This window comes from Cupressus sempervirens, chromosome 3, assembly GCF_028749045.1.
Source record: "Cupressus sempervirens isolate cs-2001-9-10 chromosome 3, ASM2874904v1, whole genome shotgun sequence".
Classification (NCBI taxonomy): Eukaryota; Viridiplantae; Streptophyta; class Pinopsida; order Cupressales; family Cupressaceae; genus Cupressus; species Cupressus sempervirens.
The window spans coordinates 310,645,597-310,660,742 of NC_143120.1; the positions used below are offsets into that span (position 1 = coordinate 310,645,597).

Below are 15,146 nucleotides of genomic sequence, written 5' to 3' on the forward strand. Positions count from 1 at the left end.
CTTCGACCAAGCTTAGCTTTCTAAGACAAATTGAGAGTCGGAACCACATCCAGTCTGTGAAAGTAGACGGTTGGATCAAACTCTGCATTATCCAATTATCAGTATAATTACTCAGTGTTTCAGTTCAGTAAGGATAGAGCTCGATTGCTAATTGTTTGACGAAATGTCAAACCTTTGAAGTTTTAAGTTTTTGGTGCTTAAAGAGTCAATCATCCTGTCGGGGATATTTCATTCCTATTTGCCATGGGCCTTCCTTGAGGACGATAATTTATGGTTCTAAAATTGGACAGACGAGGAGTTTTGGGGAGATTGGTTGAAACTTTGTGCGAAGGAATGTATGAGTTGGGATTTGCATTTCTAATCAGAGGTTTGGTTAGTAATATAAGATGGGATTCTTTGGAAAACATTTTCCATTCGAAGAAGTATCTATGCATGGATCTCTGAGGCAAAATATATGGTTTGCTATGTGAAATTTTAGCCACTAGGGTTTGCTTAGGATATATGTTTTGTGCGGGAGTGAGATCTATCTTTGAGAGAGGAGTGGGACCAAGGGGGATATTGTTAACTTCATAAATTTGCAGGGGCTTCATGGAAGGGATGATAGAGGGGTTACAACTAAAGAAGGATTTGTTTGCTCGATTCTTCTTATAGGTAACTTGGGTCCAATCACTTTATTTTTTTTAATAATATTTGTTGTGGATTAGGGTTATGATCCTGCAAGCCTTTTCTCTTATGATAGGAGAACTAAAGCTTACCTTTGCCATTAGCTTGATGAGTGGGTATTGGGGTGTGAACTTTGTTCAATTAAATTTGAGTAGACCTAACATATTTGGGTTTTTGAAAGTATCTCTTGTAAATTGATGCGATCACCCAATGACTGCTTTCTGGATCCCTCATCTTTGTTGTTTGGCCTTCAAATTTCAATGCCCTTGAGTGGATGATTTTCTTGGGGAGATAATTGTAGAGTTGCAAATTTATTAGTCACCGAAATAATTTTGTTGATAGCATGCTTAATTTTATCAGAATGTGCGATTTGATTGAACTTCACAGAAACATTCACATTCCAAAGCAAAGCCATTTTTTCTAGCTCAATAATAGCTCATATTAATAGAAAGCGACTATTCCAAAAACGATTCAATAATCCATTAATTAACGAATATGGACAAAAATGAGTCGTGGGGGCGGGAAAGCCAACGGCCGATAATTGTGACTTTCGTGCGTTACTTGAAACCCTCTAGCGACCGTTTCAACAATTCCCAAATTTTGAAACTTGCAGGGAACTTTCAATGAAACCTCTATTTTTAGATTATTCGCCTGCCATTTTTTACAGCCTACTTCCCACTTCCTTCCTATTAATCTTCATGGAGTCTTCCTTTTTCCTTCCAACTATCTTCGTAGTCTCCTTCCTTCTGCCTTTTTGGAAAGGAAGGTAGGTACTCACAATCATAATAGAAGATAGTTTAAAGATCAGCTGACAGCTGATCTGATCATTTTGATTTTCTACAATCCTGTGTTTTCTGGTATTTGTTTTGATAACAGCGAAAACAAAAAACTGTTCTTAGTTCTGTATATTGAAAACTATGGGAGCTCATAGTGTAGGAGGCTTTGGCGGAGGATTCTCTGGCGGAGGGTTTTCTGGTGGAGGGTCGGCATTCAGTTCATCAGGCTCAAGCGGAGCGTTCTCTGGTGGAAGGTCGGCCTTCAGTTCGGCGGGCTCAGGCGGAGCTTTCACAACCATGATAAGTTCTCATGCCTCTGGAAGAAGAAGTTATTCAAGAGAGAGGAGGCGCGATGTTCACTCGAGGGACAGGAGGGCGCCACTTCTTGAGCCGTACGACGACTGCACTTCTAGAGATGTTAGGATTGGCGTTTTTGTTTTTGGTCCTATCCTCCTAGCAGTAATTGGTAAGTAGGGATATTAGCAATTTTATAAGAGAGCTTATGTCTTTAGAGTAAGAATGCGTCCTTTGGGAAAATTTTCTTACGAATTTGAGAATAGATCACGTTAGGTAAGATTTCATTCAAAATTAGACTTATATTGTGGTCATGATCTGAAGAATTTCATTTTGCTTGTTTAGTGTGGTTTTTATGTGGATCATTCCTTTAAAGAAAAGCTTCTGCAAGAACTTCTAGGGTGCTAACAACTTTTTGTCTCCCAAATAAAACAACATAAGTTTAGTTTTGTTGTCAGCTGAGTACAACACCCAGAAAGAGAGACTGATAAAAACAACTTGCTATCCAAAACTATAGAGAAGATCCATATTGAGAGCTATGAATGGACACAAAAATGTGGTTGATTTTGGCCATAGGTTCCAAAAAAGAGTGATGTTTTGCTTACTAATGGATAACATTGGGAGGGCGAAGACGCTTTTTAATTTCTAGCAGTCATGCCTTGCCATTATCCAGGTTCTGCAGATTATCAATATATGAAGCTAGACTTTGATAAAATAGGGCCACTCTTGAATGCTTCTTGAACAAAGACATGACTCCTTGGCCGAGTTTGAGAATGTCCTCAATTGTTTTAGGAGAATGGGGCTCAAATCCCCTATTGGAGGGCTTGAGAGTATTCACCTCATCATTTGGGACAATCATACATAGAATCTATTCTTAAGCTCAATTTCAATTTGCAGTTTGTAACTATGGAGGATGAGGGGTGAAACACTCTACTAATAGGAAGATCCTCTTTTGCCAAGACAATCTTTACAAATTTAAGGGTCATCTCGTCTAGGATGCAAAAGGTAATGTGGAAGTGGTGTTTGTAAATAGCCCTGACATAAGTGGAGTCCCTAAAATACGTGTAATGTTGAAATGAGAGCCTTTTAGATTCCATCATTTGCTACAATATATGAGACACAACAAAATCAAAAACCAAAACAATGATAGCCAAGAATGCGTTTTCAGATAGTGGTTGACAAGAATTTAAAGGAGTTCCTCATAATTGCCAAGTAAGTGCTAAAATTTGGCAATGGGCTAAATACTTTCAAAGCCTTTACATGTTCGTGGTGGTCGTAATCCCCCTTGCCCATTCATTACAGTACATGCCAATTTCAAAAAAAATGAAGATCTAAAAGTTGGTTACACAATATTGGGGGGGTTTTAACATACCTTGTCAGCAAGTTAGAGTAGCACACATTTATTTGGGGAATAACGAAGACTAGCTGAAAACAAGAGCTTCTTCATGTCCTTATTGGGAGATGCTTTTTTTGCAATTTGGGTCCCCTTTAACAACGTTTGAAGCAAATGTATTGATGTGAGGAGTGATCAAAGTTTCCTCTAGGATATTCCATAGCTTTAATTCTAGCATTGAATTGCTATTCATTCTAGAAATGACTGAACAACAAGTCACCTTCAACATATAAATTATTACATGAAAGTGAAGGTCACTCTCTAGAGGCCTTCTAAAAGTTTTGGGCAATGATATATTTTTGTAAAGTAAGTTGAATTCTGCTACAGGCAGGTCCTAAAATTAATGAATTATTCATATTTTATTACATAAAGGCTCCCATTGTGGATGGGGATGTGTGTTTACTATTTATCTGCTAGACTAGGTTGCTTTTCAGTAGATTCCCTGCTCTAGACTGCAAGCTATATAATAGCCAACAATATATAACCAGCAATATATAGCCAACAATACTTCAATATAAATAATTTATTTATTTCTAATTATATAAACGATATATTGCATGAACTATATCACATTGATATCTCTCACTGTCTTCTAAGTAGATGTATTTAAGATATCTATGCCAGTAAGATCAAATCCCATTAATCAAATCATGTGTTTTTTCAATTCAAAGATAGAAGAATTATAGCTATAATACAAGAATTGTAACATACCTTGTCAGCAAGTTAGAATATTGCACATTTATTAGGGGAACAACTAAGATTAGCTGAAAACCAGAGCTTCTTCATGTCCTTATTGACAGAAGCTTTGCAATATGGGCCCCTTCCCTTAAACGACGTTTGAAGCAAATGTATTGATGCGAGGAGTGATCAAAGTTTCCTCTAGGATATTCCATAGCTTTAATTCTAGGACTGAATTGTTATCCATTCCAGAAATGACTGAACAACAAGTCACCTTCAACCTATAAATTATTACAAGAAAGTGAAGGTCGCCATCTTGAGGCCCTCTAAAAGATTTGGGCAATGATATATTTTTGTAATGCAAGTTGAATTCTGCTACAGCCGGGTCCTAAAATTAACGAATTATTCACATTTTATTACATAAAGGTTTCCATTGTGGATGGGTATATGTTTACTATTTAGCTGCTAGACTAGGTAGTTTTTCAGTAGATCCCTTGCTCTAGACTGCAAGCTACAGTATAGCCACCAATATAAAATCAACAATATATAGCCAACAATACTTAAATATAAATAATTAATTAATTTAAAATTATATAAACAATATATTACATGAACTATATTACATTGATATCTCTCACTGTCTTCTAAGTAGATGTATTTAAGATATCTATGCCAGTAAGATCAAATCCCATTATTCAAATTATGTGTTTTTTCAATTCAAAGATAGAAGAATTATAGCTATAATACAAGAACTATTTTGTACATTACAGCTGCTTTATTGTTTGAGGATTTGAACTATGTTGCTCTTCACAAATCACAACACCATTGTTGCACAACAAGTCACTTTTTAACCACTTGTGAATGTAGCAAGGCCTGTTTCAGTCACCAGTATGGTGATTTGGTGAGGCTTTCTATGGTATGCGTTTGAGCATATACACATTGGAGGTAGTCAATGTCCATGGTGTAGCTATAATACAAGAATTATATTGTGCATTACTCCTAAGAGAAGTCGGACCTTGGTTGTAGTCAATTATATTATGTCACACCTTTGTTATGCGACAACTCACTTTTTTGCCACTAATGAATGGCTCTCACTTTGTTGGATTAGCCAGGCTTGCTATGGCATGCTTTTGAGCATACAAACATTGGAGGTGGTCAGTTTTTGGTTCGTTGATATTTTATTTGAATTTTATCAGCCATCACAATGTCACTTATCTCTCTATATTAAAGATTGCTATAAGAAAAGCAATATTCTTTTCAAAATTTAAAGTGTAACAACTCTTCATTGAAGTTTTGATGAGAATAAAAGTACTCTGGAGAAAAAGGCCATTCCATTTTGTCTTATTCATTAAATTCTATCACAAGTAAATGCTTCTTGTATATCTTTCCCTTCATTGTAAATCAAATTGTCATATTGTCTAGGCCACTGACAAATATTAAATTATCTCTTAGCTCTTTGTAAATGCCACTTTGTCTAATTTAAATTGGAAATAACTCTTTCAATTTACAGCTGGGTGGAGTTTATCTTTGTCTACTCGATATACATTCTCTAATTATTACAAATAATTGGAAATTATTCTTTACAAAGAGAAGTTATTTTTGTAATATTAAGTTTGTTTTTAGCACAGGACTTGATCAATATTAATTTATTAGCTGTAAATAAGAATATCATTGTTAATCTTTCTGTCTCTTTTGATTGATATTCAGGATCATTTGGGTTGATGTTTATTATATATGGCTCTGAGCAAATGGAAATTGGACTCAATTCTTCCTATTTATTAAAAGCAAACAAACTGTTTGTTGAGAGCATATCGGTAAGTCTCTGTGATGTTTATTTGTTAGTGTTGGTAATAATTCTACTTATCTTGCATATTTCTTTAGGTAAGCATATTACATATTTCTAAAATATGCTTGTGCTCTCGGAAACAGTCAATTTGGTACAACGGTCTCTTAATGACTTCAATAACATGACATTTCTCTTTTAGTTTCTTGAACATAAAAATTAACTTTTTTTTTTGTATTTAATGTAGGTGAGAAATATTGATCAAGTTCCAGGAGTCCGCCTATATCTTTTTGAAAATCAACCTTTATTGAACAAAACAAAAGAATGGACTGTGGAACATAATGTTGTCATTTCAGGAAATCATCATAAGGCAAAACTTTAAACCCTTTTTAGTCTATTTTACAAATATAACAATGCAGATGGATATAGTTGTTTCAAGATAAGAAAATATCTTCTATATGAATTGTAATCTAGGATTATTCTTAGAGAAAAATGATGGCTAGTATTGACATGTTCTGGTGCTAAATGTAAAGTTGATTTTTCTTTCTTATGGCTTTTTGCAAGTTTAGGAATGGGCTTTTTGGCTAAACCAAGGATCTGAAGTAACTATGGTATATGAGTTACCTTCCACCCCCAGCTTGTTCATGATTGTTGCAAAAGGTGAGTCCTAATTCTATATTTGGGAATTAAGTTGCACTTATGAATATCTGATTTGTACTCACATGTTTACTACTGATAATTTTGATATATAGACCCAAGTTTATCAATATCTTTGGTATTTTTATGCATGCATTTATTTAATCCCAACATCTATGAATGTCAACTTGAGGGTACTCATAAGTTAGCTATCGATGAAACAATCGCCTGATTGAATTTTCTTCACTTGAACACTAGCTGCTTTCAATGTGGACAATAAACTCGTATATAAGACTTGCTTTGAAATCTTGGGTTACATATTACTTGAATGGATAAGATTTTGAACTATTGATTGTACTTATTGATCAAGGCTTTCTTACACAGTACCCATTGTTAGAGGTATGACTTACTATAGATATATTGTAACCATTGTCCAAGTAACCATACAGCTACAATAGATAAATTCAATAAAATTTTTCAACATCAATCCTTTTGCTTGCATAGCATGCTAATTCTTTTAAAATTTTCATACAAGACTGATTTTTCCGTTTTTTTAATTTTTGTTTTCAGGAGCAGCTCAGTTTAGTGATTGGGTTAGATATCCATCTAGTCCAGACTCCTGCAGTCTATGGAGAACTGTAAGTGGTATGTAACACTGCTTCTAAAGTACTATTACTCAGTAATTAATGTTATATGATATGACCTTGCTCATAAATATTGCATATATGAACTAATTACAACATATTTTTCACCTCACCTCAACATAATATAAAGGGCATTCTTTGCTAATATATGGCATCAAAATAGAACCACAAAGGTGTTGAATATACCAATTAATTGCAAGGAAATAGATCAGTGATATTTTTATAATGTACTTCTTCAACCATGCAAAATCATCAATACATTGCTTTAAAGTTTCAAACTATTATCATCTCTCTATTAAATCTCTCTGTCAAAAGTCAATAAGTGCGGAAGATCAGTCCAATGCATTTCTCTGAAAGGTTATATCCTTAAGAGTGTTTAATATCATATGGGAATCCATCCTGTCAAATTGCTATATGGGTGCTTAACAGAACTTCTTTATTTGATTCATTCTCCTAGTTTTGCCCATTTCTCCAAGGTTTGTTGTTGCTGTTGAAGTCCAATGAATACCTTTGATGCCCTCAATGGGTTATATGTATTTACACATCTACGTACACATACGTGCTCACACACAGAGACATGGACACGTGCTAAGTAAAAACCAAACTGGGAGAGAAAATTTTACTCAGTCACTGTTTTGCCCATTTCTGTCTAGTTTGGCGTATGTTAAACATTATTTAAATTGCATCCCTCAAAAGGAAAATTGATGGTAGGTGAATTCTGAATACTGAAATCTATGGTCAATTCATGGCACTCTAAATTTTTAAGTGACTGTCAACATTGTCAGATAATATCAATTATATTACATCGTGAAAGTGTTGTGTATTACTTAATCCTTTAAATTTATGCAAATTTATTCCATGAAGTCACGTTTGGAAATTTGCTTATTATAATTTAGTGGAAACTGTTTTTTGAATAAAATTTTTATTTTCATACTGTTATGGAACAGGTCAGGGGAAGATTCATTTTGAAGCCGACAGTGATAATGATTACTATTTTGGATTAGGGAATCTTAACGAAGAGAGTGTTGAAGTAAGTGAAATTCTAGAACATTGTTACATACATTGGTCTTTTTATATTTGGTGGTTATGATTCTTCACTTCTCTGAATCTATTTAATGATCGTAATACAGATGAAGTTACAGATGGAGGTCAAAAGTAAAACATATGAGATAAAGACAGCAAGTTCTTGGTGTCCGGTGGATGTAAAATCATGCAAAATTTTACCATCCCTAAGGGGCTCCAAGGTTGGCCTATTGACAACTCCTGATAAGCCACAGGTATTTACTAATGCCACAAATTCTGAAGGATTTTCTCATATTGGATGTTACTTGGTATGGATCCATTACACTTCTGTCAACTAGAAACTATCTTTTTCATTTTTAATGCTAATGAAATGAAAGTGGAGAGTTTTTTCTATTAAAACTTTACAAAGATTGCATCAGGGTAGAAGCCTTGTCTTACAAATTTAATAGACAGATTTCATTATTTTCGATCAATTTTAGCCTTAGGACATCTACATGGAAAATATTTGCAAATAGTTTGGACAAATGTATATTAGCATGTACAACTATAATACAAATATTAGATATACACTAATGTAATATCATTAATAGTGTAATATAAAATAAATTTGTATTAACATGTGCAACTAAAATAATTCAAGTATTAGATATACACTAATGTAATATTATAACATATTTAATTAGAAAATAAGTGAGGAGAAATGAATTAGGTTATAAATGAGATATAAAAAATAAGGGCTCTGACTAATGGGTAGTGTCCCTACAAAGTTAATAGCCCTGTTTGTTGTTTTAATAGGTAAATTGAAGGTTCTTCAGGGATTTTCAACTTTTAAAATTAAAAGCACTAGTACAAAACGATTTGATGAAACTGGTGAAGACAAAAGCTGTAAAGGCTGAATTGAGCACCCAGAAAAACTAAATGGCCTAACCAGCAAAGCACAAGGCAGAGCCCAGCATACAAAACTCAAAATTGACAACAACTTAAATTGATGCGTACAATTACAATAGTAGGCTATAGCAGATAAAAAAGAGTCACCTTTTCACTTGGTCAGTAGCTGTGTCCATAGTAGCCACCTAGATGATTGGCTCGGCAGCTAGGGCAAACAGATTTGATATCTCCAGATAACCATGCCTTCTGTAGCCTTGCAGGTTTTCCATATGCGAAGCCAAATCTGGTAGAACTTAGCCAATATTGCTTTCTCAAAAGAGACCAAGACAACTGATGTAGCTTCACCGTTTCCATCTTTGGCACATGATCATGGGTGTCCTCCACCTTGGACATCCCTTCAAGGTTCTCAGAAAGGAGAACCTTGTTTTAATCAAGCAGAATGCAATCGAGGATCAATTCCTTAGTCTTTGCTCTCAGTTTATTCTTTATGGATAAATATCTTAGTTTGCCGGTTTGGATATGGGTATGGGAACTCGGTGCTTCGGTACAAGCATTTTTTTTGGGTTTTGGGTATGTTTTGGTTCATGGACATGTTGATAGTATGATCATATATCAATGCCAAAATCCAAATATAAATAATAAATGCCAATTGAATAAACCTCAAAGAGACACCATCATCATTAAATAGTAAATAGACACTTCAAAAATTAAATGGAGATTTTGGGGCGATAAGATCAAGGGGCAACCCCCCCTCACGGGGTCCCAGATACCAAATTAAGACCTTCAAAACCACACAAAACTCCATAGCGCACATCATTATGGCTTCATAAAGGACCATCTTAGATTCATGGACAATCCCCTTTAAAACTTCTTGCTCTTTGAAATACCAAAACGGAGACAAAATGAGTTGAGAGCAAAAGAGCAAACAAGATGATATGTTTTTAAGTTAATGATCTCATAAAGGGTTGTTTTAGGGTTTTGACTGGCCCATGGATGCACCCGGGTGCTCTCAAGGTGACTGACCTGGGCTGTGGATATGTATCTGGATTCTGGACCACATTTGGATCACACATCTGGATCCGATGTGGACAGCAGGGTGTGCATTTGGTAACTCAGGTAATTATTAAATTCCTCTAAATAGAGATCCTAGTTTCAAGAAATTGGATTTTAAAGGGGAGCTCTCTTGCAGAACAATCCTTACTTCAAAGATAAACTATGATTTGGCCACGTACAAATAATGGAATAGCCACTTTTAGAACAATATTAGTGAAAACCAGTGAACAATTAGGTGTTTCATGGCAATGGACTGAAACTGGGAATTACAACACTTAGCCAAAAGGAAAGACCTTTACATGGCCGCTTGCCTAGGAGAAGATTGTTAAAGCTAACAACCTTCAAGCAAAAGGCTTTATCAGTCCATCCATATACTTTAGTGCAAGGCCAACATAGAATACTATTTCCCATTTTTTCATCCATTGCCCTATAGCTAGAATACTATTTCCCATTTTTTCATCCATTGTCCTATAGCCTCCTATAATTGGATCCATGTCAATCAAATGTTAAATTTTATGCCAAAAGGGAAGGCCTTAATATGGCTGCTCATTCATGAGAAAATTCTTGCAGTTGATAACCTTCAAGCAAAAGGGATTATCAGCCCATCTAATTGCTGAAACTGCAAGGCCAACATATAAAATTGTTTACCACCTTTCATTCATTTCCTGTAGCATCTCATATTTGCTTCCAAGTCAATGAATTTTTCAATTGTAAAGGAGCTCATATAACTTCAAATAGAAATTACCTTTAGAGAATGGAAAACAGTGAGACTCCTAATAACATTTGGAAAAAGCTGCTCGTACTCATATTCTCTGGAATATTTGTATATAAAGGATTGATAGGCTTTTCAACAATGCTTTTGTTTTTGTCCCAGTGAATGGTATTGGGGAAATGGTCACTCCATGTAGTGTCTGTGCCAAAGACCCATTTTCATTGTAGTCATTTCTTGTGTTTCTGTACCTTTGGTCTTTTTGATCTCTGGGTTATATTATGTTATTTGTGTGGTTTGTTTAGGCCTGGTTATGTTTCCTATGCTCTCTAGGGCAATATATTGTATGATGTTTTTTAGTCATATCACTGGTAGATTTTGTGTCATGCTATATGTGTTTTTACTGTTATGATTTATGGTGGCTAAATATTAATTGTGTATGGCTTACCATATACCTGGGTTGAGGCCACTTTATAGATCCCCGATACAACAATAAATTAATAATAAAAAAGAAACAAGCACTCTATTGCCAGATAGTATCTAATGCATTTCTTCTTCTTGTGGTTAACCCATTTTTCTTTAGGCAACTCCCTTCCTATGTGCATGTGCGTGTGCATAAAAATGTAGGAAGTAGTTTTCCATTTCAGACAATCTCTAAATTTTCTATATGTTGATAAAAAAACACTTTATGATGAATTGAGCCAATCAAAGGATATCTATTATGGTCAGGGAGTGTACTTAAGTTATCTGGAAAAGCATCTGCATATTTGTTGAACACATATTTGATTTGATTCCTAATTGTGCTTTAGGATTTTCATTTTACTCTCATCATTGCCCATTACCAATCGAGATTACCAAACCATGATAGGCATTTTGAAGGGGTTCAAATTTCATTGCGTACTTTTCAATATCTTTAGCATTTGTTGAACTTGTTCAAATTTTTTGAGGGAGTGTTAAACCCCTCGTTGAAAACCTTGGGTCTCTGGGAGGATGGAAGCAGGGGTGACACCTAACTAAACAGTTTCAGTTGCTTTTCTCACTGGATGTCAGGAGTGAAGTGCAAATTGAGATGATCCCTGGACATTTATACAGATATTCAATGAATTCCTATGGAGCATCTAGAGAGTTTGCAGCAGTTGTTTGAGAGTTTGAGCGATATAGAAAATTATAGTCTGATTTTTCAGTATAGAGTACTAATATAGTAAAGGAGAGACAATTTAAATTCATAGTAATTGATTTACTCTATTTGGAGCCATACTATAGTATTTATATTTCACTGATTTATGGAATATATTGGAAGAACACATCCACAACCAATTTCCTTGCTTGAGTTTCCATATGTTGGGTTTCCTATGAAAAAGATGTGAATATTATTTGATTTGATGTAGCTTCATGTTTTTCCATGTTCTGCAGTTATTTGCATTTCCATAACTTTTTAAATAACTGTGCTGGGCTTTTAACATTAGCAAATCCTTTCTATTTCTGTAACTTTTTAACCAAGTATTGGAAGTGGAACAATCAAAGTTATTTCCGTTGGAATATCCAAGAAACTTTCTGATAAATTTCTTAAACGATTTACTTCTATGCAAATTGGACAATCTAAGTTAATCAGGTGCATGATAGTCCTGAAAGTTATTCTTATGATTTGTAAATTGTTATCCTTTAACGTATATATTTAGTGCAACATATGTAGACATTTTGGCTTAAGATTACTACACGAACTTTTAGAAGTTGTGAAATTGGTCAATGCATGACGATCAAGTTAAATTTTTAGTTTCTTTTGAACTTTTGATGAAATCCGAAGTTGGCAATTCAAATATTAGTTTCTTTGTTTCGTGATAAAAGTATGTGATAAAATAATTGAACTCATAGAACAATGGCAGATCCTTCTGAATTTTTCGTTTTAGCACATTTTTCAAGGGACCTTTACATACTTATATTCTCCCTCAAACTTTACGTTATGTTAGTTTAGATGTTGATCACTAATAGTATCTGATAAGATATTCATGTAAACTTGCAGTCATATTTTAGACAGTGAATGACCACCTAAATTATTGCCCTGCCATAATTTGTTTGTCTTGCTTCCATTTGCCATACAGGAGGGGCTTGATGTTTGGCAGGTTGAGGTCTCGTATAGGACTCGCTGGCAGATATATCTCATATTTGATGGTTAGTTCAGTCTCAAATTTATCCAAAATGATTGTAATTTTGTAACGAAGTTTGGTTTCAATATTACGCTGTTACTGAGATTGTACAAAATATGCATTGTTCACTAATTTAAGCTGATAATTGCTTCTTCAGGTGCATTACTGTTTGCAGTATTATCAGGTTTGTTCTTTGTTCGCAAGCCAAAAGATCTGTCAAACTTATCGCCAGAGGAAACACCTTTGAATTCACAACAAGATGCGTATACTCGTTCTCAAAAAGCAAATATTGATAGTAAATCTGTTCAACGCAAAGGACCAAATTCAAAAATTTCTTCAAAAGTTAAGATGGTTTTGGAAGAAGTAAGCGAGGAAAATGTTTGTGTCATCTGCTTTAAAGAAAATAAGGGTAGCATTTTCCAACCATGCGGCCATTTTGCAACATGTTATGGTTGTGGGCTGAGGTGAAGAATCTGCAAAGCTTTAACTCTCATTTCACCTTTTGAAATTTAACTTATCTATTATTTTAGTTAAAATACCCTTTTTGATTTAAAAATGGTTGAAATGACTTTTTGTTGGAAGAGGTTGTATGTGTTTTTTGGACATTATTGTTACGTAATTTTCTCTATCGTTCACTAATGTAGATTGACCGCCTTTGCAGGATAAAGGAAGCATCTTCACAGTGCCCCATATGCAGAAACCATATCGAAGAAATTAAAAAAATATTCAATGTGTAATAATTCTGATATGTATATAGATCATTTATTGTCTCCATCCTCTACCTCAAGAACATTTTATTGAGAGCAGTTCTGTTGAATTTAGCTCAACTGTCTATTGCGCGCATTGTTGCCTTTGTCCGTTTTATAATCAACCTTCTTTTTCCTTTAAGTTTGTCCAGGCAAATTAAAATTTAACATTCAACAAACAATAATTTAATGCCTTGGTAAAAATATCGGACACTTAATCAGCAAAGCAAAATCCTCCTTTTATTCTTCTCCGCATTTCTCTTATAAGCCATCGTCATTTTATCTCTAATACCATAGTTAAATGGTAGAGTAACCACACAAATTACAATCAAATCATTGCATAGATTAGATAAGATAAGATAATATTATTAATGTCCAATAAAAGACTACAACGAGGGTTTATGGGATTGGAAGCTTACACCAAGAAAATAGTAGACAAACGGAGCACCAAACGGTGTCCACAAAAGAACAAATACAACAAAAGAAGAAGAAAGTAAGAGACATCACGGAAAAGATTAGGTATCCGTCCTCGCAGGGAAAAAATCCAATAGCAATTGATCAGGGCGGCTACTAGAGGCCTTGTGATGTAGTTGAGTGCTACGAGAGGAGTGTTGTTGGTGAAGAGGTCCCTTACGGGGTCTCACAGATTTGGAATGGCTTGTATTAGGAAAATTGTACAGACACTTAATACCTCGAACCAGAGTTAAGGGCGAGAAGAAGGTCGTAATAAGTTGTGTTTGGGCTTGACTCCTGGGAAATGAAAGCTATAAAGTATGATCACGAAGCTGCAATGACTCACAAAGATAGAACTTGAAGGACAATAATATAATAATTGAATTCATGAAGATTGATTTTACATTGAATCTAGTGGCATTTTCAAAGCCTTTATATGCACATGTAAAACTAACCTAACCTAACCTTACAAGAATACAACTTCTCAAGCTAATTTATCTATTTAAAAGAGCATTTTAGCTTTAAGGAATTTACCATTCATTAGTTAATTAGTTCTTCCAATTTTATTATGGGATACTACTCAAACATATAAGTAAAAGCCAATTATTCCAATTTTGTAATGGGATCCTATTTAGATATGTAGATAAAGGCCAGTTGCAAATGTTTCCTCAAGAGTTCTATGAAGGACAATTAGTGAATACTTTTTTTTTCCATCATCACCATCACTAATATTATGGAAGATAGATGTAAGTGGACTACCATGTTCAAAGATTGCCATTAGGGAGTCATAAAATGTCAACAATGACAATTCTATATTGTTAAGAGTGGAAGTTCTCCTTAACCACCCACCATTTGGTCCATGGTTCTATAGATTTGAGTGGACTACCATGTTCAAGGATTGTCATTAGGGGGTGATAAAATGTTAGCAATGACAATTCTAAATAGGTAAGAGTGGAAGTTCTCCTTAACCACCCACCATTTGGTCTACGGATCCATGATGAATATAATTTAGCTTGTAGGGTATATAGGGATTCTTATATAGTAATTGATGACTACATGAAATGGATGGTAGTGGTGCCATGGAAGGAGGCCATAAGATAGTAGTGGCTGAATTCTTGTAAAGTATTTATTAATGATAAAAATGCTTGAGTTCCCTTTGAAGTATGGTATTTATATGAAGCTTTGTCAAATTATTACCTAGGCTAATCTACTTGTGAAATCCTCAATGAGAACATAATTAGATCATTAAGTGTATTGGCTTTG

At 34.6% G+C, this 15,146-nt stretch overlaps 1 protein-coding gene across 1 annotated transcript; it reads left to right on the forward strand.

Annotated features, from left to right (window-relative positions):
* The first annotated feature begins 1,192 nt into the window (after positions 1–1,192).
* Positions 1,193–13,572, forward strand: LOC149566218 (E3 ubiquitin-protein ligase APD4-like). Its single transcript, XM_089819634.1, has 10 exons — positions 1,193–1,905; positions 5,512–5,618; positions 5,835–5,957; positions 6,157–6,247; positions 6,794–6,868; positions 7,815–7,897; positions 7,998–8,144; positions 12,640–12,709; positions 12,842–13,148; positions 13,346–13,572. Exons 1-10 carry the CDS (start codon positions 1,581–1,583, stop codon positions 13,419–13,421), a joined length of 1,404 nt encoding a protein of 467 aa, XP_089675760.1. The 5' UTR covers positions 1,193–1,580; the 3' UTR covers positions 13,422–13,572.
* Positions 13,573–15,146: the final 1,574 nt, after the last annotated feature.